At 44.4% G+C, this 27749-nt stretch overlaps 1 protein-coding gene across 4 annotated transcripts in view; it reads right to left on the reverse strand.

The window, feature by feature from the left end:
- Window positions 1-27749, reverse strand: part of LOC122808839 (tropomyosin alpha-3 chain-like) — a 609453-nt gene that overhangs the window by 348032 nt on the left and 233672 nt on the right. For all 4 annotated transcript variants that reach the window (XM_044079925.1, XM_044079924.1, XM_044079927.1 and 1 more), the window contains one exon: window positions 17081-17198. In XM_044079925.1, coding sequence (XP_043935860.1) covers window positions 17081-17198 — 118 coding nt within the window. The remainder of the gene's footprint in view (window positions 1-17080; window positions 17199-27749) is intronic.

The following is a 27749-nucleotide window of genomic DNA, read 5'->3' on the forward strand; positions in this document are numbered from 1 at the left end:
TCTGCCTGGCTGGGGGTAATGTGAATGGCTGTCCCTTGTTTTGGTGACAAGCCTTTGCCCATCGAAACGCAGGCAGGGAACGAGTAATCATAGTTTCCAGGCTGTGGCAATGTTGAGTCCAAACACTTCAGGTACCTTTGAAGTTTCCTCATATGCGGACTTGCATATGGAATTAGTCGGATGCAGGATGCCATGAAGCCCAAAGCCTGCAGAATTTTTCTTGCAGATAGCTGGGCCGTTGTTGCCCAACATTTTGAAATAGGTAGTCAGTTGCCTTTATGGCGTGAGATAAGCCATTTGGGCAGTTGTATTTAATCTTGCACACAGGAATATTATCTCGAGGGGGTACTAGTTTGATTTCTTTTTGTTGACTGTGTACCCTAGGCATGTTAGAAGTATTTTCACAAACGTCAGATGCTGTAGAACGTCTTTGTTTTCTGCTTGAATTAGGTAGTCAAGGATATATTTTTATTCCTCTGTCTGCAGAATGCAATTACTGGTGCCAGGCACTTTGTAAAGACCCTGGGCACAGTAGATAAGCCAAAGGGCAATGCAGAGAATTGGTAATGCATTGAGCCAGCCTTGAATCTGAGGTATCTTCTGCATAACTGTCTGATTGGGACATGCAGGTATGCCTCTTAGGTCTAAAGTCACAAGCCAAGCATTCTTGCCCAGCATGGGCAGAAGCTGCTGCAAAGTCAACATCTTGAATTTTGGTATATCCAGGAATGTGTTCAGAATAGGTCAAGTACTGGCCTCCAAGCCTTGTCCTTTCTGGTACCAAGAACAGTTGAGTAAAATCCTTGTCCCTGCTCTGTTGCTTGTTGAATGGCCCTCATGTCCATGAGGGATGAGACTTGTTTGTACCTCTGCCCATTGATTTTTTGGCAGATCTGGCCAGCCGTTTGCCTTTGGCAGGGTATGGAAATGGAACCTGTAGCCTTGTGACACGATATTTAGAACCCACTTGTCCTGGGTTATAATGTGCACATATTTAGAACCCACTTGTCCTGGGTTATAATGTGCCAATTTTGAGAAAAAAGTGCCAAGTTCTCCCCACTAAAGGTGCTTCCAGGGATAGGTGCTTGGTGCAGGCAGGGGGGAAGTCAGTCATTGGAACAGTTTCCTGTAGGGTTGTGATTTGTCTTCTCCAGCTTCGGAGGTAGAAGCATCCCATTGCTTTGACCTGTATGAACCTTACCCCTGGGATCTGCCTCTAGGGCATCTGGATCTTCCCCTTTTGAGGTCTGACACAGGAAAGGACCAGTTCTTAGTTGACCAGTGTCTACTAAACCTAGGTGGATGTACTTGTAAATAATCTTTGACAGTTTGCATAGATTTAGCTTTATCCTCAATTTTCTTTAACACCTGTTCTGCCTAACACCAAACAAAGTATCATGCTGTAAAGGTGCATCTAACAATTTAACTTTGACATGATCAGGAAGATTTTGTTCCTTTAACCAAGCATGCCTCCTAATTACAGGACCCGTAACTGCAGCCCTGCAGGAGGCCTCCAAAGAATCAAAACCAAATTGCAAAGTATGCTTTCCAACTTGTTCAGCTGCATGCAACAAATCCTGCATTTCCTGGTTTTATGCACATTCAGAGTTTAACATTTTCTGTTTAAGCAATGCCATGACATTTTGCCGATATCTGAGCATATGAAACTGACAGTTTAAAGCTCTTATAGCCAATGTAGCAGAAGTGTAAACCTTTTTTCCCCCATCTATTCAATGCCCTAGAATCTCTGTCAAGAGGGGTAGGGTTTTTGCAGAGGAAGCCTCAACTCCTTTGGGACCCTGTGAAATAGTTTCTGGGTCTGCAGCAGGCTTTTTCAAAAGGAATTTATGGGAGTCAGGAACCCTGAAGTATCTGTCAAGCTTAACAGAGGCTGGAGGTAAGGAGTCAGGGGTAAGACTAGACTCTGAAAACACATCTACAATGTCCAACACAGGTGGAATGGCTAGTGGCCTGTGTGGAGGCAGTAAAAGGAAATCTCAGAGCCTCTTTAGATTCTGAAAAATATTGGCTCTCAGTGGAAATGCTCCCTCATGGTATGCAAGGTTTCCCCAAAAGAATAGTCCTCTGGAGAAGCTGAAGGAATAGATTCTTCAGCATCAGAATCCTCAGAGGGTAAGAGAATATTCCTGATCAAGAGAGGAAACAGAAGAAATAGAAACCTGATCTGAAGATTGTCAGTCTCTTGCGCCTAGGCCTCTTATCAGGAGGGGGATGGGAACCTCTGATCAAGTAATAAAGTCTTCAGCCATTTATTTGGGAATAGAGGCCTGTCCACGTGGCTCTTGAGTTTCTTTGCTTTAGAAGGTGCTTTAGCCTTTGAAGCTGAAGTCGGTTTAATGTAAAGATGTTTAGGCCTGAATACACCCTCAAAAGCCGGTGCCTGCTCAGCGGCTCCAGACCCATCTGAAGGAATAGTATCAGAGGCTCCAATACCTTGAGTTTCCAGAGGCATGACCGACTCCACGTGGGTGTTGGTAGCGGCCTGTGACTCTAAAGTAGCAGGTGTCCGGGGCTGCGAAAGCCCCTCACTGAGAACCGGCGACTGGCTTAGAAGCTTAGTCGGTTTTGGGCCTCTGTTGTCTCCTCTTTGCATTTTTTGTGAACTCCGGTAGTCGGATGGCTATCAGATGACATTTCTGGATAATTAAACCGGTGTCCAAAATAGTTTAAAACAAAATCATACCGACGCTTAATAGTGTGTTGATTAAATCTAGCACAAAACAGACAAAGTACAGTTTTGTACCTACCATAAATGTAGATGTCCGAACTGGATAGCATCTGCAGTCATAACAAGTGGGTGTTGTCCTGTCGTCAGGCAGCCCTGCAGTCGGCCGGATTCCAAAGTCCGGGTCCGGCTTCGGCTGATGTCGCACTCCACCCGACGTCATCTCTGTTGGTCTTCGGGTATAAAAGCATCAGCCGACGCCATTTTCCTCAGTGTTTCTTGCCCCAGATGCCAGTAGCCCTCTTGCATGCTAAAAATTTGGATAGATGCCAATGTTTCCAAATAGATAGAGGTAAACACAACAATAAGCATATATGTACATATATACAAACAAATACACCATAAAAGACTCTACCCTCCTAATAGCTAGCTGTTGGGGGGAACACCCTAGGAGTACCACAGAGGGGAAGGAGGGAGGGTAATCCTGACTGCAGATGCTATCCAGTTCGGACATCTACATTTATGGTAGGTACAAAACTGTACTATGTCCTTCATGGATGCATCTGCAGTCATAACAAGTGGGTAGAATACCATAGCCAACAAGGGGAGGAGGATAAAAGTAGATTATGGTGTGTTTAGGATCCCTTGCAGTACAGCAGTGGCAAACCCTGCTCGGGATCTTGAATATAGAGGCAAATTATAATGCTTGGCAAATGTATGCACGGAGGTCCAAGTAGCCGCCTCAATAATGTCTTTGGTTGCCACTCCTCGTAAGAAGGCTGTGGTAGTGGCTGTTGCCCTTGTAGAATGAGGTCTTATGTTCTGTGGAATTGGTTTTCCATGGAAGGAGTAACAGTAACGTATGCAGTTTCCTATCCATTTGGAGATTGTCTGTTTGGAAATAGCTTTTCCTTCCCTTCCTGTTGCATAGGCTACAAAAGTTGGTCAGTCTTTCTGCTGTTTTTGTTCTGTCCAAGTAGTAGCGTAGCTGTCTATGTACATCCAAGGTATGCAGTATTCTTTCCCTCTGTTTTGTGGGTTGGGAAAGAAGGTAGGTAGGTGGATTGCCTGGTTCAAAGACACTCTGGATACCACCTTGGGCATAAATGTAGGATTAGTCCTCATGGACACTCTATCTTGGTGGAAGATTAGGAAGGGTTGCACTGCCATTAAGGCCTGTAGTTCTGAAACCCTCCTTGCTGAAGTTATTGCCAGTAGGAAAGCAGTTTTCCATGACAGGTGTTGTAGGTCTGCTGTTGCTGCTGGTTCAAAGGGTGATAGTGTCAACTTTTCTAGCACAAAGTTTAAATCCCAAGCTGGTAATGGTGGTTTCCTTGGAGGTTTTACATTCTTGATTCCTCTGAGGAACTGCCTGAGCAAAGGGTGCGAAAAACAGGTGGATCAAAGCTGTATTCTGCTGAAATAGCTGATGCATGTATCTTGATGGAGGAGTAGGACAGGCCTGAATGAAGAAGTTCGGCCAGATACTCCAGAATGTTAGGCATATCTATGTTTGACACATCTTTTCCTCTTTCCGTACTCCAAATGACGGACCTTTTCCATTTTCCAGCATAGTTCCTTCTTGTTGAAGGTCTGCGTGCTTCAAGAATAATGTCTTTAACTCTTTGGGAAAGTTCTGGATTAGCTGCTGTTATGTGATGTTCCATGCAGTCAGTTGCAGCGTTTTTAGGTTTGGATGTATGATGCTGTAGTTGTTCTGAGTTAACATCAAAGGCATCAGAGGTATTGGCCACATTTTGTTCCGAGACATGCTCTTCAGTAGTGGGTACCAGTGCCGTCTTGGCCAGTTTGGAGCTATCAGGATTATCCTTGGACGTTCTTCCTTGATTTTTAGTAGTACCTTGTGTATCAAAGGAAGAGGTGGGAATGCATATGCTGTTAGGCCTTTCCAGTTGAAGGAGAGAGTCCACTTTCCATGCTAGTGGGTGGAATGTCCTTGTGCAGAATTTTTTGAGCTGGTGATTGAGAGGTGATGCAAATAGGTCTATCTGTGGCATTCCCCATTTCTTTGAGATGGTCTTGAAGATGTCCGGGTGCAGTTTCCATTCGTGGGCATCCAAAGTGGTTCTGCTTAATATGTCTGCTAGAGTATTGTCTTTCCCCGGTACAAATATTGCCTGTAACTGAATGTTGTAGCTGAGTGCCAGGGTCCACAGCTCCAAGGTCATTCTGCATAGGGGGTATGAATGAGTGCCTCCCTGTTTGTTGATGTACCACATGACTGTGGTGTTGTCTGTCCTTATCAACTGGCCCTCTGAGAAATGGTTTGAACTTTTGGATTGCCAGTTTTACTGCCAGCATTTCTTTTAGATTGATGTGCAGGCGAAGTTGATCCTGTGTCCACAATCCTTGCACGCATTTGTCCAGCATGTGGGCCCCATCCTAGGTCTGAAGCGTCTGTTGTGATGGTCTGGCTTGGTTGACATCTGCGAAAGGGTAGGCCTGGGTTTGACTGGCATGCCTGAGCCCACCATAGGAACTCCTGTTTTAAGCATGGAATTAGTGGGATTTCTGTTTCTAGACTGTGTCTGTGTTGGGACCATAAATTCTTTAGGTACCACTGTAGTTTCCTCATATGTAGTCTGGCAAATGGGACCAAGATTATGCATGATGCCATGAAGCCCAAGGCTTGCAGAACTTTTCTTGCTGTTAACTTGTTCAGTTTTGTTAGTGCCAAGAAGTAAAGAGGAAGTTCTTTTTGCTTTTCTGTAGTCAGGAATGCCATTTGTTGTACTGTGTCCAATTCCGCCAAGAACGTCCTTGTTTGGGATGGTATCAGCCTTGACTTTTGTAAATTGACTGTGTATCCCAGTCCTTGTAGCAAGTAAATGACCCTTTGTAAATCTGTTGTCAGCTTGCTTTTGTTGTCCCCTTGTAGCAGGCAGTCATCCAGGTATGGGTAAATTTGAATTCCCTGTAGTCTGCAATGGGCGATTACTGATGCCAGGCATTTTGTGAATACTCTGGGCGCAGTAGATAAGCCAAAGGGCAATGCTGAGAATTGATAGTGCTCTGATCCTGCAAGAAATCTGAGGTATCTTCTGCAGATTGGTCGAATGGGGACGTGCAGGTATGCCTCCTTGAGATCTAGAGTTACCAGCCAAGACTCCTTGCCCAGCATGGGAAGAAGTTGCTGTAGGGTCAGCATTTTGAATTTTGGGACAATGATGTATGTATTTAAGGTGGACAGGTCGAGAATTGGTCTCCAACTTCTTTCCTTTCTTGGAACTAGGAATAGTCTGGAGTAGAACCCCTTTCCTTGGTCTGCTGTTGGCACTCTTTCCACAGCTCTCATGTTTGCTAACTCCATTATCTGGCGTAGAGCCTCTGTTTTTTGATTTGGAGGTAGGTTTGGCATTCCTCTTTGACTGGTAAAGTGTGGAAGTGAAACCGTAACCTTGATCTATGGTTTGTAAAATCCACTTGTCTTTTGTTATGTAGTGCCAGTTCTTTGAAAATAAGGTTAACTTTCCGCCTAGAGGAGCTGCTATTTGTTCCCTGGTAGGCGGATTTAGGATTAAGTCACTGTGGTTGTGCTGATGTAGTGGCAGTGGCTGTGTCTGCGCCTCTGTTGTTACCTTGCCACTGTCGTCCTCTGTAGGCACCTCCTCTGGATTGGTTTCTGCCTCTGGAGCGCCTATTCCTGCCCCTTTGAAATTTTGTGGAGTCAGGAAAGGACCAATTTTGGCAGGCCAGTTCCTGCTAAACCTTGGGGTTGAACCTGCAAGAAATCTTTAACAGTTTGAACAGATTTTGCCTTTTCTTCCATTTTCTTCATAACCTGCTGGGCAGGTGTACCAAACAAACTTGTCTTGTCCATAGGAGCATCTAGCAACTTAGCTTTAACATGATCCGGTAAAGCTTGTTCTTTAGCCATGCATGCCTTCTTATCACTGTGCCTGTCATGGCTGATCTAAATGAAGCCTCCAGTGCATCATAGCCACATTTTAAGGAATGGTTGCTAACCTGTTGTATGTTAATTACCATCTCTAATACATATTTCTTATCAAGAGATTCATCAGTGGTTAGTTTTTTAGTTAACTGATCAAGCATAAACTCTTGGTATTGTATCATGTGAAACTGACAGTTTAAAGCTCTAGCTGAGAGAGTAGCTGAAGTGTAGACCTTTTTACCCCATCTGTCTAATGACCTTGCTTCCCTTTCAGAAGGAATAGGGTTTTAGCTGTGGTCGCTACTGCCTTGGGACCCTGGGATATAGTTTCTGGGTCTGCAAGTGGGGCCTTGTAAAGGTGGTGATGAGTATCTGGCACCCTGTAAAATCTGTCTGGTTTGGCAGGGGCTGGGGGTAAAGAATCTAGAGCGGAGCAAAACATCATTGAAAGCATCATCCACCACAGAGAGAACAGGAGGTATAGCTAAGGGCCTGTGCTGTGGGAGGTGCAGAAAGGTCCTAAGTCTTTTTCTGGAGTCTGAAAAATCCTGTTGCTGCCATTGGAACTGTTCTCGCATGGCATGCAAGGTTTCCCCAAAGGAGAATTCTTCTGGGGGGGAAGCAGCTGGAATGGATTCTTCAGCATCAGAATCTTCAAAATTGGAGAAGGGAGCCTCAGGCTGGTCAGTTATGTCTGATTCATCAGCAGAATCATCAGAAGACACTGGCTCAGGGGGCTCTGCCCTAGGTCTCTTCTCTGGGGGCTGAGAGGCCCTGTCTGGGTGAGATTGAGATCCTCTAATTAAAGAAATTAAATCTTCTGCCAAAGAAAGCATTTGAGAACTAGAAGAGGGCCTGGATGTGGGGGGTTTAACAGGCACTGTTTTAGAAGTCTTGGCTGCTTTAGCCCTGGCGAAGGCCTTGATGGACATGGCAGCAGGAGGCCTAGCAGCACCACGTGCTGGGGTAGAGACATCCAAGGGAATGGTGTCTGATAAGTCAACCACCGTAGTGGGTAAAATTTCTGAGGTCGATTCAAGAGTTGTAGCAGGGGCCTCAGTTGTAAGAATAGGTTCAGCTGTACTTTGATCAGTTTTCTCGGTTTCAGCCGAAACAGAGACACTCGCGGTTTGCTTTACCGTGGTTTCGGCCGAAACCGCGGACCGCGAGTGTCGGTCTTTATCTTTGCGTTTTTTGGGGGTAGTCAGAGGATCCGACGGCATAATGTACGCAAAAACAGAACCGAAAAACTGTTCTGCAAACTCCGACCGACGTCTAAGCGTTCGTCGGTTGAAAGAGGCACAGGCCGAACAGGCTGCTACGTCGTGGGCTGGGCCTAAACAAGGCAGACAGTAAGAGTGGAAATCTTTGAGGTATTTGTTTCCCACAGGTTAAACAATTGTTAACTTTTTCTGACATCGGCTGAGGCAAGAAAGAGTCCCCAACGGGGTACTTAGCTTTAGAAGTCTTCGAAGTAGTATTCGGTAGAAGTAATCTCTGGATCCGACCGACCGGCACTTGCGAACAGCTTCTGCTTCGGGCGCCACGCAGCAAGAAAGACAGGAAAATGGCGTTGGCTGATGCTTTTATACCCGAAGACCAACAGAGATGACGTCGGGTGGAGTGCGACATCAGCCGAAGCCGGACCCGGACTTTGGAATCCAGCCGACTGCAGGGCTGCCTGACGACAGGACAACACCCACTTGTTATGACTGCAGATGCATCCATGAAGGACATCCAGAAATGTTGTGATCAGGGCCTAGGCAAGGAACACAGTAAGAATGAGAGTCCTTATGAGGTATTTGCTTTCCACAAGAAATACAGTTATTTACTTTTTCTGACATCGGTCTGGAGCAAGAAAAAAAAAAAAAAAAAGTTTCCCCAATGTGGTACTTGGCTTTATTGAAGACTTCGGATCTGAAACTAACACGAAAATCTCAGGAGTCGGCTGAACAGCACTTGTGAATTGCTTCTGCTTCAGGCACCGCACAGCAAGAAAGACTAAAGAAAATGGCATCTGCTGCATGTTTTATACCCCTGATGACCTGACATCAGGGAAGGGGTGACAGCAACCGACTCAGCACCCAAGACTTTGGAATTCAGGCCGACTGAGCAATCTGCCAACAGGATTACCCAAATGTAATGACTGCAACAATGAAACACGAAGAATACCCCTGCAATATCTGTCTGGCTTACTAGGAGCCAGAGGCAGGGAATCAGGAGCCATGCTGGATTCTGAGAAATCAAGGTCTAAAACAGGAGGTATAGCCAAAGGCCTACGCTGAGGAAGAAAATCACCAAGCCTCTTTTTGGATTCTGAAAAGTCCTGAGTCTCCCAATGAAAATGTTCCTTAAGGTATGCAAAGTCTCTCCAAAAGAAAAATCCTCAGGAGGAGAAGCAGAAGGGATGGATTCTTCTGCACCAGACCTCATAAGGGAGGATAGAAAATTCCTGATCAGAAGAGGAATCAGAAGAAATGGAAACCTGAGCCGAAGATTCATAATCCGTGCCTTGCCTAGGCCTCTTAGCAGGAGGGGGTTGGGAACCCCTGATTAAGGTAATTAAATATTCAGCCATTTTGATAATTTCTTTTTTTAGGCATAGGGGCCTGAGAACATGGCTCATGTGTTTAGACATAGTAGTTGGTTTAGATCTTGTTTTTTTGGCGTAGGTTTAACATACAAATCTTTAGGCCTGAAAACACCCTCAGAAGCCGGTGCCTGCTCAGCGGCTCCAAACCCATCCAAAAGGAGACATCCGCGGGTTCAATACTCTGGGTCTCCGTAGAAGCTTGCGACTCAAAAGTAGCAAGCATCAGGGGCTGGGAAAGCGCCTCACTGAGTACCAGCAAACTGATTAGGAGAAGCTTAGTCAGTTTTGGACCTCGGTCTGTCAATGTCTTTTTCTTTGCGTTTTTTGTGAATTCCGGTAGTCTGATAGCCAACAGACATTTCAGGATAGTTAAATCTTGAACCAAAGTACTTAGAAGCAAAAATATACAGACGCTTAATAGTGCATTGGTTAAATTTAGCACAAAACAGACAGCAAGGCACGTTGTGGTCAGGGCCTAGGCAAGGAATACAGTACAAATGAAAATCCTTGAGGTATTTCCTTCCCACAAGTAATACAATTAACTTGTACTGACATCGGTAAGGAGCAAGAAAAAAAAAAAAAAAGTTTCCCCAATGGGGTACTTAGACTTAGTTTGAAGACTTCGGTGTTGAAACTCGAAAACGAAATTTTCAGGAGTCTGCAGACTGGCTCTTGAACTGCTTCTGGCACCGCACGGCAACAAAGACAGATTAAAATGACGTCAGCTGCATGTTTTATACCAGACGTCATGGAAGCGGAGACCGCAACAGACGCAGGACCCAAGACTGCTATTCAGGCCGACTGAGGGCAACCTGCCAGCAGATTACCCTAATGTAATGACTGCAGCACTGAAACACGAAGAATACACCACAGCAAAACCAAAACAAAAGATGAGCAAAAAACCCCAACTGGGTTACTTATCTGAATGGCTATGTAGCCAGCAATGACTCAGACTAATAATCAGATGTCTGAAAACTGGTAGCAAAGTTCAGGATGGTACATCCTGACATCACCTTTATGCCCTATGTTACATGAGGAGCATACATGTGAAGTACATCATACCTTAAGGCAACCTAAAGACTTTGGCATACTGGCTGGATGTCAGGCTGCCCTTGGCATGGGGCTCATTGTTACAAATACTGCAACACTGATAAGGACAGCAGTGTTCTTCCAGAAGACACTGGAACATTCTAGCAATAAAATCTTAAGAAACCCTCAGAGTGGCAAAAACAGAAAGACTGAACCAGAAATCTGAGGAGAAACCCTGTGCCAGTTTCCTGCATCTTCCTGTGCAGATTCAGAACTTTAAATCTCTTCAGAAGAGCAGATTTGTCATTTCCTATCAGCCTGAATTAAACTGAGCCAGACCTAGTAACTAATCCTACTTGGCATTTCAGTAGATAAATTCTTGGTTTTCAGTCTGACAGGAAATATGGGGCCACCTGCGTCACTAATGGCAGCAGCTGCTTCTTCAAGGAAAGCACAGCATTCGGACACCTTCCCTTCTCTCTCCCAGGACAGAAGAGAGTGGCTCTCCCTTGACTAGTAAAGGGATCCCAACAGCTGCACAGGACATGGCTAACCCCAGTTGAGACTGTAGGTGCTACACCAGAAGGATCTACTGTAAACAACTAGTAGCCCACTGTATAACAAATGGCCACCGCACACCCACCTATAGCTGAGGCAAACTGCTTGTGGCTGAAAGGACAAACAGTGCGACCAGAAGTTTGGTCCATGGTCAACTTGAAAATGGTGCCTTTTTCACATGCAAGTGCCAGTAAATACTAATATACAAAAATTACTTTGACAGTAAAGCAGTAAAAAGCACTAACACTATGCCACCCCCACAAAAGAAAAAAAAACACTTATCCACAGAAAAATGTTTTCAGTCACTTTACAATACTTTGACAGAAAAAGAAATGCTCCATTTAAAAGTACGCTAGTCCCAAGATGGTCTTAAAACACTCCTAGACTTAAAAATAAAAACTTCCCTGAAGTAAAACATTAAACTTAAAAAATGTTTTTCACTTTCTTCTCCGGAAAATGAATTAAATTTGCCTAGAAAAGGAAAGCACAAGCCGACCAATCCTCGAAAGCTTCAGAGGTGCATAATTTTTAGCGGTAAAGCTCTGAAAAGGCTTTGCACCCAAACTTGTGCCTTAGTCAGCTCAGCTTCAGCTGCCCAACATCCTGGGCAAATGGAAAGTGCCCTGAAGTTTTTGTCAGCTGTTATAACTAGCCATCTACCACAAGAGTGGTCCCTGGCCCAGAAAGTGTAGCTATTGGCTGTTTGAGCAGTTTTTTCCCCCATCTCTTTCAACTTTGTTTGAAAGCCGCACTTGTACCAGTTTCCCACCTTTCCTACAACTAGCTTAGTCCTGTTACAGAGTTGCTGTATCCAGGATTGTCAGTAAACTTCGGAGCCCCTCAAGCTTTTCTGTGTTGGAGGGAAGCCTTCTAGCTTACCAGTGGGAGTGGTAAACATTAGGTAGCCTACCACAAGAGAAGTGGGTCCTGGCCCAGAATTGTAGCTATTGGCTGTTTGAGCAGTTTTTCCATCTCTTTTCAATGTTCTAGTTTAAAAGCTGCACTTGCGCTGGTTTCCCACCTTTCCTGTAACTAGCCTAGTCCACATATAGGTATCCAGGACTGTTGGTAAGCTTCTCAGCCCCACAAGCCTTTTAGAAAAAAAGCCTTCTAGCTTATCAGTGGGAGTGGTCAAGCACTAGGTAGCCCGTCTACCACAAGAGAAGAGATTCTTGGCCCAGAAAGTGTAGTTTGACCATTTGGACAGTTTGTCCGCCTCTTTCAACTTACTGGTTTAAAGACCACACCTGCGCTGGTTTCCCATCTTTACTGTAACTGACCTACTGGGTAGCACTAGAAAGCCTTGAACTGATACAAGCCTTCTAGCTTAGAAGAGACTTTGGAGTGATTAAGTATCAGTTTGCTGTACTTATGTTTTCCACCTAAACGCAGATTTTCCAGCGTTTGTGATTTAAGCTTTTTTTCACATATTGTACTGATTTGACTGCCTGCACTTTTAAAAAGTTTTTTGTTTAAAAACGGTTGTAGGCTACACACTAAAAGTGCGATAGCCTTTTCTAATAGTTTGTAGTTTAAAAATGTTTTTTTTTTGTTTTTGCCTTATCTTTTCAAAAAAACAAAAAAATTCCTTGTTTTCCACCTTTCTAAGCTAGTATATAGTCCAGTTCAGGCTAGTGTTGAATTCAGGGCTATGATACTAGTTTCCGAGTTGCCCATACCTTACTTGGATAGATGGAAGTTTCTCAGTTCACCTGTGAGAGTGGGGAGCTTTCAGCAACCTATCTGTCCCTGGAGGAGTGGTTCCAGCCCAGAAGTTAGTAGTTTGCTGGCCATTTTGGGCCAATTTCCATCTCCTTCACTTCCCTATTATAAAAACCACGTTTGCATGGTTTTGCACACTGGGCAGTGCCAGTTAGCTATGGTTAAATTATTCCCAGCTCCACTAAGTCTCCTCTTCAGTTTTTCCCTTGAAATTAGTCAAACTCTCAACCTAAGCACTCAAAAAGCATTTTACAGTCCAGCAATGGCTCAGACCTAATAGCAAGCACTAATAGACCGACACTGATTGCCCAGCAGGTCAAGGCTCTTTATTCACCTCACCCACCAAGCGACTAAGCAGCTCACCCTACTATTCAGGCATGACCAAAGGGCAACTTTAGGTGCACTCTCCAGTCCAACTGGTGAATCTGGGTATCCTGAGGCAATGTTACAACTGCCTCATGTACAGAAACAGCCCTCTCCTCCTACCACAAAACACTAACATATGCGAGAGATGCAATTATATAGCCAAACTAGAAGCCAAGCTGTCTCCACCAAAGACTGGAACAGTCAAGAGGAGAAGCTTAACACTTGCACCACAACTCCAGCTGCACACAGACCTACTAAAACAGCACTGGCAAAAAAAATACACAAATACACACTCATACTCGGAGGCTCTAAATAAAAACCTGCAAAAGCATCAGAGACCCAACAAAGCAGACACCCAAACAACTTGCACTTCCCATCACAAACCAGACAACACAAACACAAAATCAGTGTGCCGCACAATCAGACCTTAAGGCAAAATAAGGTACCCAACACACTAGTAATAGGTGACTATAGTCAGGCACACTGACGTCCCACTCACTATTATGTGGCGGATTCTGGCTCCCAACAGGCAGCTAACACAAACTCAGGTCACTCCAGAACAAGTACAAATATGACACTGTCATTGTTCATGTTAGTGTGAATGACCCGAGAAGTACCTCTGTGGACTACATGGAGACATTGAAGAGCTCTCTGATCATGTAGCCCAGGCTGGTATGACCCTGACCCAGAGTAGCATCCTGCCCTCACCAAGAATGATACTTCAGTATAAATAAAAAATCAATTTCAACAATTAGCTAAGCTTCTGGTGTCATTCAAAGGGGATCCAGTGACTGTCAGCCTGGGACGACATGCTCAACAAGCAGTGTTGCTTTGCAAGAGATGGCTTGCAACAGTCACCCCTAGGCTTTCAAATACTGGCCAAGGCTCTTACTGCCCCCATAGTGCCTTTTTCAGGCAAGGCTCAAAAGTCAAACCCACCTCCATAAACAGCACAATTAACAAAACACTGAGGGTTATGCTACTCAACGCCTAGAGTTTAAATCTCAAAATGCACATGCTCGAAGCACTCCTTAGTATGGGGAGCGTTGACATCCGTACAGTAACGGAAACCTGGTTCAATGCTCCAGAGAACACCCCAGCACTACCGGGCTACAACTCATACCACACGTTTCGGCCACACAGACCGAAACACAAAAGGGGGTGTATCCATATTCAAGGATACCCACACCTCTAGGTTAGTGGTGCAGCAAACCACCTCTGAGATCATCCACGTGCAACTAACATCAGGCAAATCTGTAATGCAAATTGTGGCCTGCTACCGATCACCCTCCATGACTCGACCACCACTCCACCTTTCTGAAGACACTGGTAAACATGAAGGTCCTACAGAACACCCTGATATTGGGCCATTTCAATTACCCTACCATTCACTATGAAAACTACTAGAGTACAAATTCCCAGGCCCAGCACTTTCTGGAATTCAACTCAAACCCCCTGGATCAGCTGGTAAACTCCCTTAACAGAGGTGAAAACATATTGGACCTAGTAATCACCAACATGAGCGACATATGTTCCACATCGGAGGTCAACCCGTCACTGGTTAGATCAGACAATAAACTAGTCACTCGATGTCCACACCCCACCACCACCCCCAACTAAGGAAACCACAGTAAACTTTTCTAAAGCAAACACCACCTCTGCCTTAAGGTGAAAAGTTTCACAGCCCCCATGCTAAAGGATAACACTGCCCAAGATGCAGAAACCTTTACAAATGCACTGTATGAGCACCTATAAGGATGCATGGATTGTGCCATCCCTAGCAAAACCAGGACTCGCTCCTCTAAGAGAAGGAAACCAGTTTGGTGGACCCCTGCAATAAATGGGCCATACAATAGGAGGAAACTAGTTCAGAAAAAAAGCAAATCCCAAGAAGGAAAGACATCCCTGATCAGTATCAGTAAGAAAGTAAGGTCCCTCATGAAATCATCCAAGGCTAACTTCGAAAGAAAAATAGCCATGTATTCAAAAGATAATCACAAAGCCTTCTTTAGCAATGTTAAGTGGCAACTCGCAGACATGCACTGAACTAGTGCAAAATAGCACAATATGCTGAACCTATTGATATTGCCAACATCCTGGCAGACTGCAACTTCACCCGCCTCACCTCCAAAAGGGCCCACAACAATACTAGAAGTGTAGTGTCCCAAAAGTCAGACGCACAAGTAAAAACAGCCCTTTCAAAAGCCAAAAACACAGCGTCAATGGGACCAGGCTGTGTCTTGCATGAAGTACAGAACAAACTAACCCCCCCCACATAAAACACTGTTCAACCTCAGCCTCTCCACAAGCTACTTGCCCATAGAATGGTGCACAGCAACGGTTATTCCTCTCCACAAAAGAGGGGCCACAACTGTCCCTGTTAACTATCGCCCCACAAGCCTGACTGGTCTGCAAGGCTATGGAGTGCATCATCATGGAACTCAACAAAAACACTGGGAACCTCCCAACACTTGACCTGACCCAGTTTGGCTTTGTTAAGAGCAGATCATGCCTACTAAACCTGGTTGACTTAGACGGTCACCAAGGCCATAGACAAGGGAAAGGCAGTTCACACAGCATACCTTGACCTCACCAAGGCTTCTGACACCACTGCCCACTCTTATACAGAAAACTCCACCAGCCTGAACATAACCCCCACGTCACGAGATGGGTTGCCAACTGGCTTACAGACAGAACTCGCACAGTAAGAATAGCGGGCTCCAGCTCAGACTCTAAACTGGTCACAAGTGGTGTCCTGCAAGGCTCGGTCCTGGGACTCCTACTGTTCGGCATATACTTCTCAGTACAGGCAAACAGGAGGACTATGGCTAACCAAGTTCACTGATGACTGCAAACTGGGAGCCATAACTGACTCTCCGGCTGACACGGACATACGCCAAAAGGGCCTTACTGAGACGGACAATTGGTGTCAAAGTCATGGCCTCAAGCTACATGCCAAAAAATGCATAGTCATCCCGTTTGGGGAAAAACACTCACGAATTACCACATAGGTGGCAGCCCCCTTAATACAGAAGGGGTAATAAGAGATCTGGGGACCCAGGTAGATCGTAATCTCTCCTTTGACAATCATATTGCCAAAGTAGTTAGGAAATCCTTCTACGTGGTCCACCTAATTAAAGGGTTTGCATCTAGAAATAAAGAGTGCCCCTCTACTCGTCACTCATTAGACCCATCAGAGTACAATGTTCCATTTGGGATGTACCTTGACACTTCCAACAGCTGGAAAAACCACAGAAGTACCTCACCAAGAGGATTACTGGCCTATATGTCCTATACAGCCTGACTGAAAAAACTCCAAGCTGTACTCAGTGGCATATCACTTACTCAGAGGTGATCTCTGCCTGACTTGCAAAGCAATGTCCAACTCAGAATTGATGGACAAGCTCCATCTAAAGAAATCCAAGTCACTACGAGCCACACGCTCTAGTGAGCTAAACCTCACCACAACAATAAATAGAACATGCTGGAGGGATAGATTCCCAGAGATTGCCCATGCTTTGGAACAAAATTCCAAATTACATCAGGCAGACCCCCCCCTCTAACACTCAAGAGAAACCTTGACGAGTAGATGGGTAACAGAAAATACACCCCCTGGGATCACTTCACTGGTTCTGCTCGACAGAGGATCAGTTAATCAATGGGGCGGCGAAAGTAAGCACTCTGGCTAGGCTTATAAATGCCCTCTGACAGATAGTCTAGTACCTACCTATAAACCTTGGCAGGATGCAACCCACATAAGTAATGTTACTGCAGCAGTAAATCAATAGGCTCCGCAACATTTGTATCAAACAAAACTCTGCCAAGTTTTTGGAATTAAAGGATAGGTGCAAAAGTGCAGTGTAGGAATGAATACTTGCCATACCTGTAAATGTAGTCACTGCTGCAGTCATCACTTATACCTGCCCTGACTTTCACAGTTACGATACCTTAACTCAAACTTTATGTACCTGTACAAAAAGCAGCATCCATCCATATGATCTTGCAGTACATCTTTCATTCCACAAACCATTAAGAAAACAAACTGCAATGCTAGTGATGACAAAGCACTTGCCAATTCTCAGCTTTCCAAAGAATCTCATTCCCTACGCATCGCCACCATGCAACAGAATCAGCTTCTGCCATATCTCAAGTAAATATACAATGCAAAGCTTCCTACTGTTCAGGAAGGCAATAAGAAAAAGAGTTGCCTGACCTCCTCGTACTTTCTGTCCGCTTCTTCTGCAATGTGTTTAGCTTCTTTTAGCTGGATCTCCTGAAGCTCCATCTTCTCTTCATCCTTTAAGGCTCTGTTTTCAATAACTTTCATACCCCTAAGAGAGGGACAATGTTGAGGGTCAAATCAGGAATGTGCTTACTTGTGTAACAAATGGTTACAGACATGAACAGTGGTATACAAAAGGTAGAACTGAAGATGCATAAAGCTATACTGGGTGTAAAAAACTTGCAATAAGCTGAGAGAACTGTTCTTTCTGAAAGGAAATGCAGCAGAAGAGACCCAAAATTGTACAAAAGCCGTTGGAAATTTAAGCAATTTGAAAAGCTTCAGTCTACTTGACTTTTACTAAGTTTAACACATGAACTTGCACACAAGAATTGCACATTTCCTGGTGCAGCATGTACTGGAGCTGGAAAATGAAGCAACATCCATTTAATTCATTATTTTTATCAGCAGATTTCCCCAAGCATTGTTCAAACTTTCTCCTTGGTGGTCCCACAGACAACCAGTCCCCCAAACACACACCCCTATGGTTTGACATTTTTTTTTTTCTTTTCAACTCCAACCCTGCTACAACACCTACAGCACTGGTGTTGCACCTGGGTTCAACTTTTGGTTCATGACATCATCCCTCAGATGTCATTCTACCTTCATAACCTTTATGAGCTGATCTACATTTACCATTCAATTAAATACCAGTTACCATTTTATCCATCATGGCCAGTAACCTTCCATTTCACAGAAAGATCAAACTTACCACTGGACAAGCTGATATGGCCCACACTTGTCTGACTTGTAGTCCTAAAGACTGTTCTGCCCCAGTCACACCTTGACTGGTTTATAGCACTAAACATTCTCCTCAAGTATGGCACACCTGTTTTAATCCTTGACCCCCCCCCAGTTACTGTATTTATTACTTCAGTTTTTTAGAGGATTCACTCCATCAGTAAACCTGGATAATCCTGAGAGTATACAACGCTTTCTGGAAAAGACTGGTCCATGTCCCCCCTCTTTTCACCAACACCTTTTACTCATAGCCTCGATCTTAATTGTTGTTGGCTTTTTGTTAGCAAAGCAATTTTCACACTACTGAAGTAGCTAGCCCATGCTGGTCTTCGCAGTCTCAAATTCCCTATTCTCACTGTCCCCTTCACAGAGCATCCACCCTACTTTACTCCTGCTCATTTTTTGTACAGTCCCCATGCACATTCATATATACTTGCACCTGTTGTACATCTCACTTTATAATCCAAAGGCCATTTTGGGATTGGTCAAAGCAATGCTTGCCATACGTACATCTAAAATGTACTGCTTCTCACCAACAAATAGGTGTCATTTCTTTCTCATCCACAGGGGTTCATGCTGACCCAAAAGCCAATTGAAGCAGTCAATTTTCATATTTAGCCCCAAGTACTACATACTGCTACACAAACAAATATTATTTGCCAATGCTTTCATCTAGCGATTACAGTTGTACTGTATATATTTAAAGTAGGCCTCCACTACAGACATCGTCTGAATTCCTCAGCAAAGTTTAGACTTTGATGACACCCAAAAGTACACACAGGTCAACATTTTGGTATAGCTTAGCAACTGATATTCTTTCTTACCTTTCAGTTTCTATTTACCCTCCGTTACACATCCGCACACTTAATATCCTCCATTTCTCAATTCTTTAGCCCATTCCAGACTTTATATGGCTTACGGTCACTTCTAGTTTTACAGTATGATCAGATAGCTATTTTAACTCATCAATGCTACATTAACACCCACTCAGCTTATGTCTTGTTGGCTAGAGGGAATCATCCTTCAGCTTAAAGAACTAGCTAAGCTGCATCTTTAAGAACAGTATTTTTAAAATTCATATCTTAATAGCTACATGGGGTGGTATGGATGAAATTATGACTACTATCTATTCATACATACAGGTGTTCACTAAAATACAAGTTCAGATAGCCAAGAAAAGTAATTGCAGACATTTAAATGAATTTAGTACACATTGGACAACATCCCTCGAGATGACAGGACTCTAGTAACTTGGCCGGACTTCTTGCTTAGGACTTTTAGCAGTTACCCATTGTGTGGCTATTAAAATTAGCAGATCAGCGTTTCTATATGCATCATGATGAAACGGCATGCAATTTAACATACTAACTGAATCTTTCCTCTGTATTTTTCCTGGGACAAGCCTGAAATAAAACCTTTGGATCACTGAATCTACAAGTCTGAACTTTTCACAGCCTTGATTTTCCTGTGCCAGTTAAGTGGCTTTATGCACTAGAGAGTTAAAGTCTCTCATCCTTCACTTGTCTACTCTGATCTTGATAAAGTCACTTAGCCAGACAGTGCTTTGGGGCAACTGGGGGAGCTAGGACAGTTTCTTCAGTAATTTCCTGGAGTGCATGCCTTGTGAACTACATACTTTGTACATGCACGTGCTTGTAGGAGTGCACAAATGCACAAAAGTGCAATACAAATGGATGCATATTATTTTCAATATTTCAGTCTTCCTACTGAAATAGAGGGGCTGCAGTCTTAGAAGACAAAAGATGGAAAATACAGGAAAAGGATAGCACTCAGCTTTTTTTTTTTGCAGGGGGGCAAGCCTCCATGCAGTGTACGTGTGGGCACTGCCCTTACATACCAACTCTAAAACCACCATACCTTGAAGAGGAATATTCTGAAAAACTGCAATATCAGACTCTGCATATGCAAGGGAAGAATCATTTGGTTCCACCTTTCAGGCCTCCGCAATTAGACAGCAACATATTAAATTACCAGTACATACATGCGGTTGTGTATGTATATACACTATATATATTACATACAACACGTGTTCGTACATAGACACTATATATATTGCATATAACATGCATGTACATAGACACTCAAGACAGAACACGTAGGGGGTCTGGAGAGTAATGAAGCAAATATCTTCTGTAAAGGCTTAAACTACTTAGCAGTGAAGTCAAATTTCTACTCCTACAGTAGAAAATCATTGTCCAAAGTAAATGCCCATAACCTTTAAAAACAGAGTGCATCAGCATTTCCCACCATCTTCAATGAACTACACAAAATCTGAACACCGCTTTAGTCTGTCAGAAATTATGAAGGCGCCATCTAGTGGGTGGCCATCTATAGTTACAGGTGTTCTTGTTTTACTTTATTAAATTTCACTTTATAGGCGGCCACGGTGGTGCAGCGGTTAGTGTTGCCACCTCACAGCAAGAGGCTCTCCAGTCGCGTGGGTTTCCTCTGGGTGCTCCTGTTTCCTCCCACATCCCAAAGACATGCAGTAGGTGGATTGGACACTAAAAATTGGCCCTAGGTGTGAGTGTGTGTATGTATGTGCCTTCTGTGGAAGGTTGGGCGCCGGGCTGGCAACTAGACACCGTAACTCCACGGCCAATCATGAGCGGACAGGTTATCTGCTGTGGCAACCCCTAATCAGGAAAAAGCCAAAAGAAGAAGATTAAATTTCACTCGATGCAACTGAGGACTACCAGTCTTGTAATAAATTGTGTGTTAGTCAATCTGGCCCATTTTGCTTTTCATGCCATTTTCCAGCTCACCAATTGTGGGGGGGTTGTGCTCCAAGAATAGCTCATTAGGACTGGTAGGCAGAAAAGGGTTAAAGTTGGCACATTTTGTATGCCTAGCACATAAAGTTATTCCTGCCCACAGTTAGTGAATAGAAACTTCAGTACATGTTTTACTGCATTCCACATGCATAGTATGAACTTCTACCCTGGTTTTTAGCAGGTAGTGTCAATATGGCAAGATTTAGGAGACAATTAGTAGCCCTCTTGAACTGCCAAGAATGTAGATGTCAAACAGTACCAGATACATCCTACCAGAGCCTTTACCCCAGGTCAAATGCTGTGCACATGCAAACAGGATTGAGTACATCCTGTATGTGCACCTGCAGAGAGATTTAATACAATATTTACAAACTGAACTCCTGCTCAATTCCACATAAGTCTGGCCAACTATCTTCATCTTCCATACCAGTTCCCAGACTTCCATTAAGGCATCCATACTCTTGTGCATTCCTCTGACCTGCTGAAAATGAAAGTTACACAGTGAGATATCCAATTTCAAGTGACAAGACTCACTGCTGCAGTCAACTCAGTTATGCAAGGCAGGCTCAACTCCCAGCTCCCATAATGCCCTGCATCTCCTACTTCTCTAGATCCAAGTGTGCCCATGAAAATGTAACTGTCCATTTTTTATTACAAGTTAAATTATACTAGATATAATCTATTACGTAGAAATGCTATTCAATAATTTGCTCTATTACAGCTATGGAAAGTTGCTGTTGACCACACAGGTCACTCTCAGAACATTCTTGCAGCTATTCAAAACCTTTCTGCATGCATCACTCCGGCATCTTTCCACATTGCTCATTCAAGTCTCCAGACAAGGAAGGGGGATGATGGGCAAGTATGAAACTGACATGCCTCATGAAGATCTCATCAGGGCAACTATATAGAAAACTTTCATCTAACTGTGATCCAGTGTCAACTTCAACTTAGGAAAGTCTACCTTTTTTTTTTTTTATCTTGCGTGATACTGGGATAGAACACAGAAAAAGGCAAACCCAGACCTGCAGGTGGCATCCAGCTTAGTGCCATGTAAAATAATGCAGAGAAGTCTATTTCAGAGGAGTACATGTATTCCAGGTCACTCTTGGAAAAAGTTCTGAATTAGTAGTCACTGGCCAAGAACAGTTTGGCAATTTTTATTTAGACAAATGCAACAAAATCAAAGTCAGCTACACAGGTTAATTTTTGTGGACATGTATTGACATCCCATAACAGTCTGCTAAATGTGCATGAGCTGGCGACTTATTTGAACAAAACTGAAGACAAAAGAAATTGCAAGTGATTGTGGACATCCAAGCAATGCAGCAAATACTCCTGTGATCTGCAGTATTGGAAAAAACACTGCTGTTTAAGTTTACTTCTGTAGCTACTTCAAAAGAAGACAAGTTAGTCTGCACCGAGACCGACAGAGACCAACCAGGCAGTCTTCCAAGAAAGGAACTTCAACTCTGTTGATGCTGCTGGTTCAAAGGGGGGCAGGCTGAGCTTTTCCAAAACAAAGTTAAGGTCTCAAGCTGGGGTAGGTGCTCTTCTGGGTGGCCTCACGTTGTTAGCCACTCTTAGGAACTGTGAGGGTGGGAGAAAGAGGTGGCTGTGCTGAAATGAGCAGAGATGGCAGAGGCATGAATTATAATGGAAGAGAATAGACCCCTGTGTAGTAGGTCAGCCAGGTAATCCGGGATGAGGGGTAGGGAGGGCTGTGCAGTTCCAGCTCTTAGCCTGGATCCGGGTTGAAAACCTTTTCCACTTGTCAGCATAAGACTTGATCCGGGTTGAAAACCTTTTCCACTTGTCAGCATAAGACTTTCTAGTGCTACGGTGTCCCGCCTCACGAACAAACATCTAGAACTGGTTTGCTTAGATTGGCAGCTTGTGCAATGGTCAGGGAATAAGCCAGGCTGCCAGATAGAGGGTCTGCAATTAGGGATGCATGAATTCTTCATTCCTTTGGGTCAGGAATGTTGGCATCTGTGGGAGATGCCATGGTGGCAGTGGTGACAGGCTGTGCAGCAGAGGGTACCAGTGCTGCTGTGGAGGATTGTCCTCTTTTCCTCCCTTATTTTGAGCAGTACCCTTATAATGAGCGGTGGGGGGGGGGGTACAGAGAGGTTGACCCACTGGAAGGATAGAGCATCCATTTTCCAGGCCTTGCTGTGAGGCTCCCTGGTGCAGAATTTGCTGAGCTGATGGTTGGACTGGGAAGCAAAGAGGTAGACCTTTGAGGTGCCCCATTTCTGGGTTACAAGAGTGAAGGTTCTTTGGTCTAGCTGCCACACGTGTGGTCCCAGAAGACTTCTGCTCAAGATGTCTGCCAGAGATTTTAGAGAGCCTGGCAGGAATTGTGCTAATGGGTGTAGTTGCATGGCTGAGCCCATGTGCCAAAGGGTCATGGAGAGCCTGCACGGAGGATATGAGCAAGTCCCACCCTGCTTGTTTACACACACATCACAGTACTGTCTGTTTTGATCAGTAGAGGCCCTGGTGACAGTAGGGGTCTGAAGGCAGTCAGAGCTTGCTGAACAGCTAACATCTTTTTGGTTGATGTGCAGATTTGGTTTGGCCTCCACTGGCCCTGAATGCACCTGCCATCTAGGTGTGTCCCCCAGGCATAGTCTGATGAGTCTGTGGTGAATGTCTGGGCAGTGTGGGGTTGTGAGAAGGGCAGTCCCTTGTGGTAGCATGCTGCTGCCCACCAAAGAAAATCTTTCCTTACAAAATGTATCTTTGGTATGAGAGTTCCCAGGTCTTGGGAGTGTTGACACCAAAGGCTTTTTAGGTACCACTGTAGTTTCCTCATATGCAGTCTGGCGCATGGAATGAGTGGAATGCAATAAGCCATGAACTCCAGAGTGCAGGATTTTCCTTATGAATAACTAGGGCCTGGTGGCTAGATGAGACAAGTAGGTTGTCAAGTAGGTTTGTTTTTCTGGTGTAAGGAATGCCATCTGGGATGCAGTGTCCAGTCTTGCTCCCAGGAATACAATCTTGTGTGGGTACTAGTTTTGGATTTCATTTCATTGATAGTTTACCCCATGGAAGTCAGTAGGTACTTTACAAAGGTCAGGTGCTTTAGAAGCTTTTCCTGCCTGAATCAGGCATTCATCTGTAAATTTGAATATTTGTCTACAAAAAGCAATGGTGGGAGCCAGGCATTTTGTGAAAACTCTGGGAGCAGTGGATAAGCCAAAGGGAAGCGCAGAGAACTGAAACTGCATTGATCCTGCCCCGAAAAGTAAATATTTCCTGCAAGATTCTCCCAAGTAGAATGTGTAGGTAGGCCTCTTAGATCTAGGGTGGCTAACCAAGCATCCTTGGAGAGTATAGGCAGAAGCTGCTGGAGGGAGAACATTTAGAATTTTGGTATCACCAGGAAAGTGTTTAGCATGGATAGAGAGGATAGGGTGCAAGGTGCCCTCTTTTCTGGGTACCAGGAATAGGCCTACCTGTTCTGTAACAGCATGCTCTATTGCCCTCAGAGCAGGGAAAGGACTTGCTTTTTGGCCTTTGCCCCCTGTTTGGGGAAGATCTGGAAACCCTTTTTGGGGTTGGTAGAGTGCAAAAATAAATTTGTATCCCTGGGAAACTATGTATAGAGGACCCAGTGGTCATTAGTAATGGTGGCCCAGGTGCTTGAGTGGGACAGTTTTCCTCCTAGGGGCAAGAACAGGTGGGCAGAGGGAGGGTTAAAAAAGTGTAAAGTCATTGTGAGTTCTTACCATGAGGGGGTGGCTTAGCACTCAGTCTGAATAGGAGGAAAGTACCTCTCGGACATCTACATTTATGGTAGGTACAAAACTGTACTATGTCCTTCAAGGATGCATCTGCAGTCCTAACATATGGGTAGAATACCATAGCCAAACTGGGGGAGGAGGCACTAAGATAATGATGGTGTAGTTAAAATCCCTTGCAAAACCTGCTCGGGATCTGGAGTACAAAGGAAGATTATAATGCTTGGCAAATGTATGCACAGAGCTCCAAGTAGCAGCTTCTAAAATGTCTTTGGTAGCCACTCCTTGTAGGAAAGCTGTAGTAGTGGCTGTAGCCCTTGTGGAGTGAGGTCTGATGTTTTCTGGAGTTGTCTTTCCATGAAAAGAGTAGCAAAATCTAATGCAATTTCCTATCCATTTTGAGATTGTCTGTTTTGAAATTGCTTTTCCTTGCATTCCTGTTGCATATGCTACCAGAAGCTGGTCAGTTTTTCTGTTGGTCTTAGTTCTGTCCAGATAGTAGCGTAATTGCCTGTGCACATCCAAGGTATGTAGTAGTCTTTCCCCCCTGTTCTGTGGGTTGGGGAAGAATGTTGGTAAGTGAATTGCTTGGTTCAATGAAACTCTGGAGACCACTTTTGGCATAAAAGTAGGGTTAGTTCTCAAGGACACTATCCTGATGGAAGATAAGGAAAGGCTGTACTGCCATTAATGCCTGTAATTCAGAAACCCTTCTTGCTGAAGTGATTGCAAGCAGGAAAGCAGTTTTCCAAGATAAGAACTGTAATTCTGCTGTTGCTGCTGGTTCAAAAGGGGGAAGTGTTAACTTTTCCAGCACAAAGTTAAGGTCCCATGTAGGCAAAGGTGGCTTCCTTGGAGGCTTTACATTTTTAATTCCTCTCAGAAACTGCCTGAGTAGAGGATGAGAGAAGACTGGAGGATCCATGTTGTATTCTGCTGAAATTGCTGATGCATGAATCTTAATGGAGGAGTAAGACAGGCCATTGTGGAAAAGTTCTGTTAAGTATTCCAGGATGTTGGCTATGTTTGCTAATGATACATTTTCTCCTTTTGCTGCACTCCAAATGAGGTATCTTTTCCATTTGGCTGAATAAGTCTTCCTTGTGGAGGGTCTGCGAGCCTCCAGGATAATGTCTTTAACCCTCTGAGATAAATCTGGGTTATTTTGTTTTATGTAATATTCCAAGCAGCTAGCTGTAGTGTTTTCAAGTTTGGATGTAGGATCTTGTAGTTGTTCTGTTAGAAGTAAAGGACATAGAGTAGAGGCCATGCGTGTGTCCGAGACATACTGCTCAGTAGCGGGTACCAATGCTGCCTCTGCCAGTCTGGAGCTATCAGGATTATCCTTGGGTGATCTTTGATCTTCAGTAGGACTTTGTGCATCAAAGGAAGAGGTGGGAATGCATATGCTGTCAGGTTTTCCCAACTGAAGGATAGGGTGTCCACCTTCCAAGCAAGTGGGTGGTATTTCCTCAATTGGTGATTGTGTGGGGATGCGAACAGGTCTATTTCTGGTAGTCCCCATTTCTTTGTAATGGTTTTGAAGATGTCTGGATGCAGCATCCATTCGTGGGCATCCGTGGTAGTTCTGCTTAAGGTGTCTGCTAGTGAATTTTCTTTTCCTGGCACAAATTTGGCCTGGAGTTGAATGTTGAGGTTCAGGGCCACGTTCCACAGGTCCATTGCCATCCGGCATAGAGGATATGAGTGTGTACCTCCCTGTTTGTTGGTATACCACATGACTGTGGTGTTGTCCGTCCTTATCAGAAAGTGACCCTGTTGAAAAGGTCTGAATGTCTGGATTGCGTGCTTCACTGCCAGCATCTCCTTTTGATTTATGTGTAGATTCAGCTGGTCTTGTGTCCATAGGCCTTGTATACATTTGTCCACCATGTGTGCCCCCACAGCCTAGGTCTGAGGCGTCTGTGGTGATGGTCTGGCTTGGATGAGGTTTGTGGAAAGGCAGTCCTCTGTTTAACTGACAGGCCTGAGCCCACCACAGGAATTCTTGCTTCAGGCATGGAATTATTGGAATCTGGGCTTCTAGACTGTGCTTGTGTTGAGACCATACATTCCTTAGGTACCATTGCAACTTTCTCATATGCAGCCTGGCATGCAGAATCAATATTATGCAGGATGCCACTTTCCTTGCTGTAAGCTGGGTCTGTGTTGTTAATGCCATGAAATAAGAGTGGTAGTTGCTTTTGTTTTTCTTCTGTGAGAAATGCCATCTGATTTGATGTGTCCAGTTCTGCACCCAAGAAGGTTATCCTTTGGGATGGTACCAGCCTTGACTTTTTCATGTTGACTGTATCCCAGGGCTTGCAGCAGTTGTATAACCTTTTCCAAATTTTTTGTTAATTTGGTCTTGTTGTCCGCTTGTATTAGGCAGTCGTCCAGGTATGGGTAAATCTGAATTCCCTGAAGCCTGCAATGAGCAATTACTGATGCCAGGCATTTCGTGAATACTCTGGGCACAGTAGATAAGCCAAAGGGCAATGCTGAGAATTGATAATGCTCTGATCCTGCAAGAAATCTGAGGTATCTTCTGCAATCTGGTCGTATAGGGACGTGCAGGTATGCCTCCTTGAGATCTAGAGTCACCAGCCAAGACTCCTTGCCCAGCATGGGAAGAAGTTGCTGTAGGGTCAGCATTTTGAATTTTGGAACAATGAGATATGTGTTCAGAGCAGACAGGTCGAGAATAGGCCTCCATCGATTTTCTTTCCTTGGTACCAGGAAAAGTCTGGAGTAGAATCCTTGTCCTTGTTCCATAGGCGGTACCTTTTCTATAGCTCTCTTCCTTAGTAGGTGGTTGATTTGTCTTAGAGCGTTTGTCTTTTGGTTTGGTTGTAGGTTTGGCATTCCTCTCTTTTTTGGTAGAGTGTGGAAGTGAAACCTGTAGCCTTTGTCTATTGTCTGTAAAATCCATTTGTCTCCTGTAATGTAATGCCAGTTTATGGAAAATAAGGCTAGCTTTCCGCCCAAGGGTTCTTCCAGTTGTTCCCTGGTAGGCGTTATCAGAGCCAAGTCATTGTGTCTGTCCTGTGGAACTGGTTGTAGCTGAATCTGTGGCAGTACTTCTCTGGTTGTTAGGCTGCCACTGACGTCCCCTGTAGGCACCTCTGGATTGACCTCTGCCTCTTGGGCGCCTATTTCTGCCTCTGTGTTCTGGAGGTGTCTGGAAAGGACCAATTCTTCGAAGGCCAATTTCTACTAAACCTCGGAGGTTGGACCTCTAAGAAATCCTTGACTGTTTGGACAGATTTTGCTTTTTCTTCCACCTTCTTTAGCACTTGCTGTGCAGGGGAG

The sequence above is a fragment of the Protopterus annectens genome, chromosome 8.part0, assembly GCF_019279795.1.
Source record: "Protopterus annectens isolate FY-2018-M chromosome 8.part0, PAN1.0, whole genome shotgun sequence".
Lineage (NCBI taxonomy): Eukaryota > Metazoa > Chordata > Ceratodontiformes > Protopteridae > Protopterus > Protopterus annectens.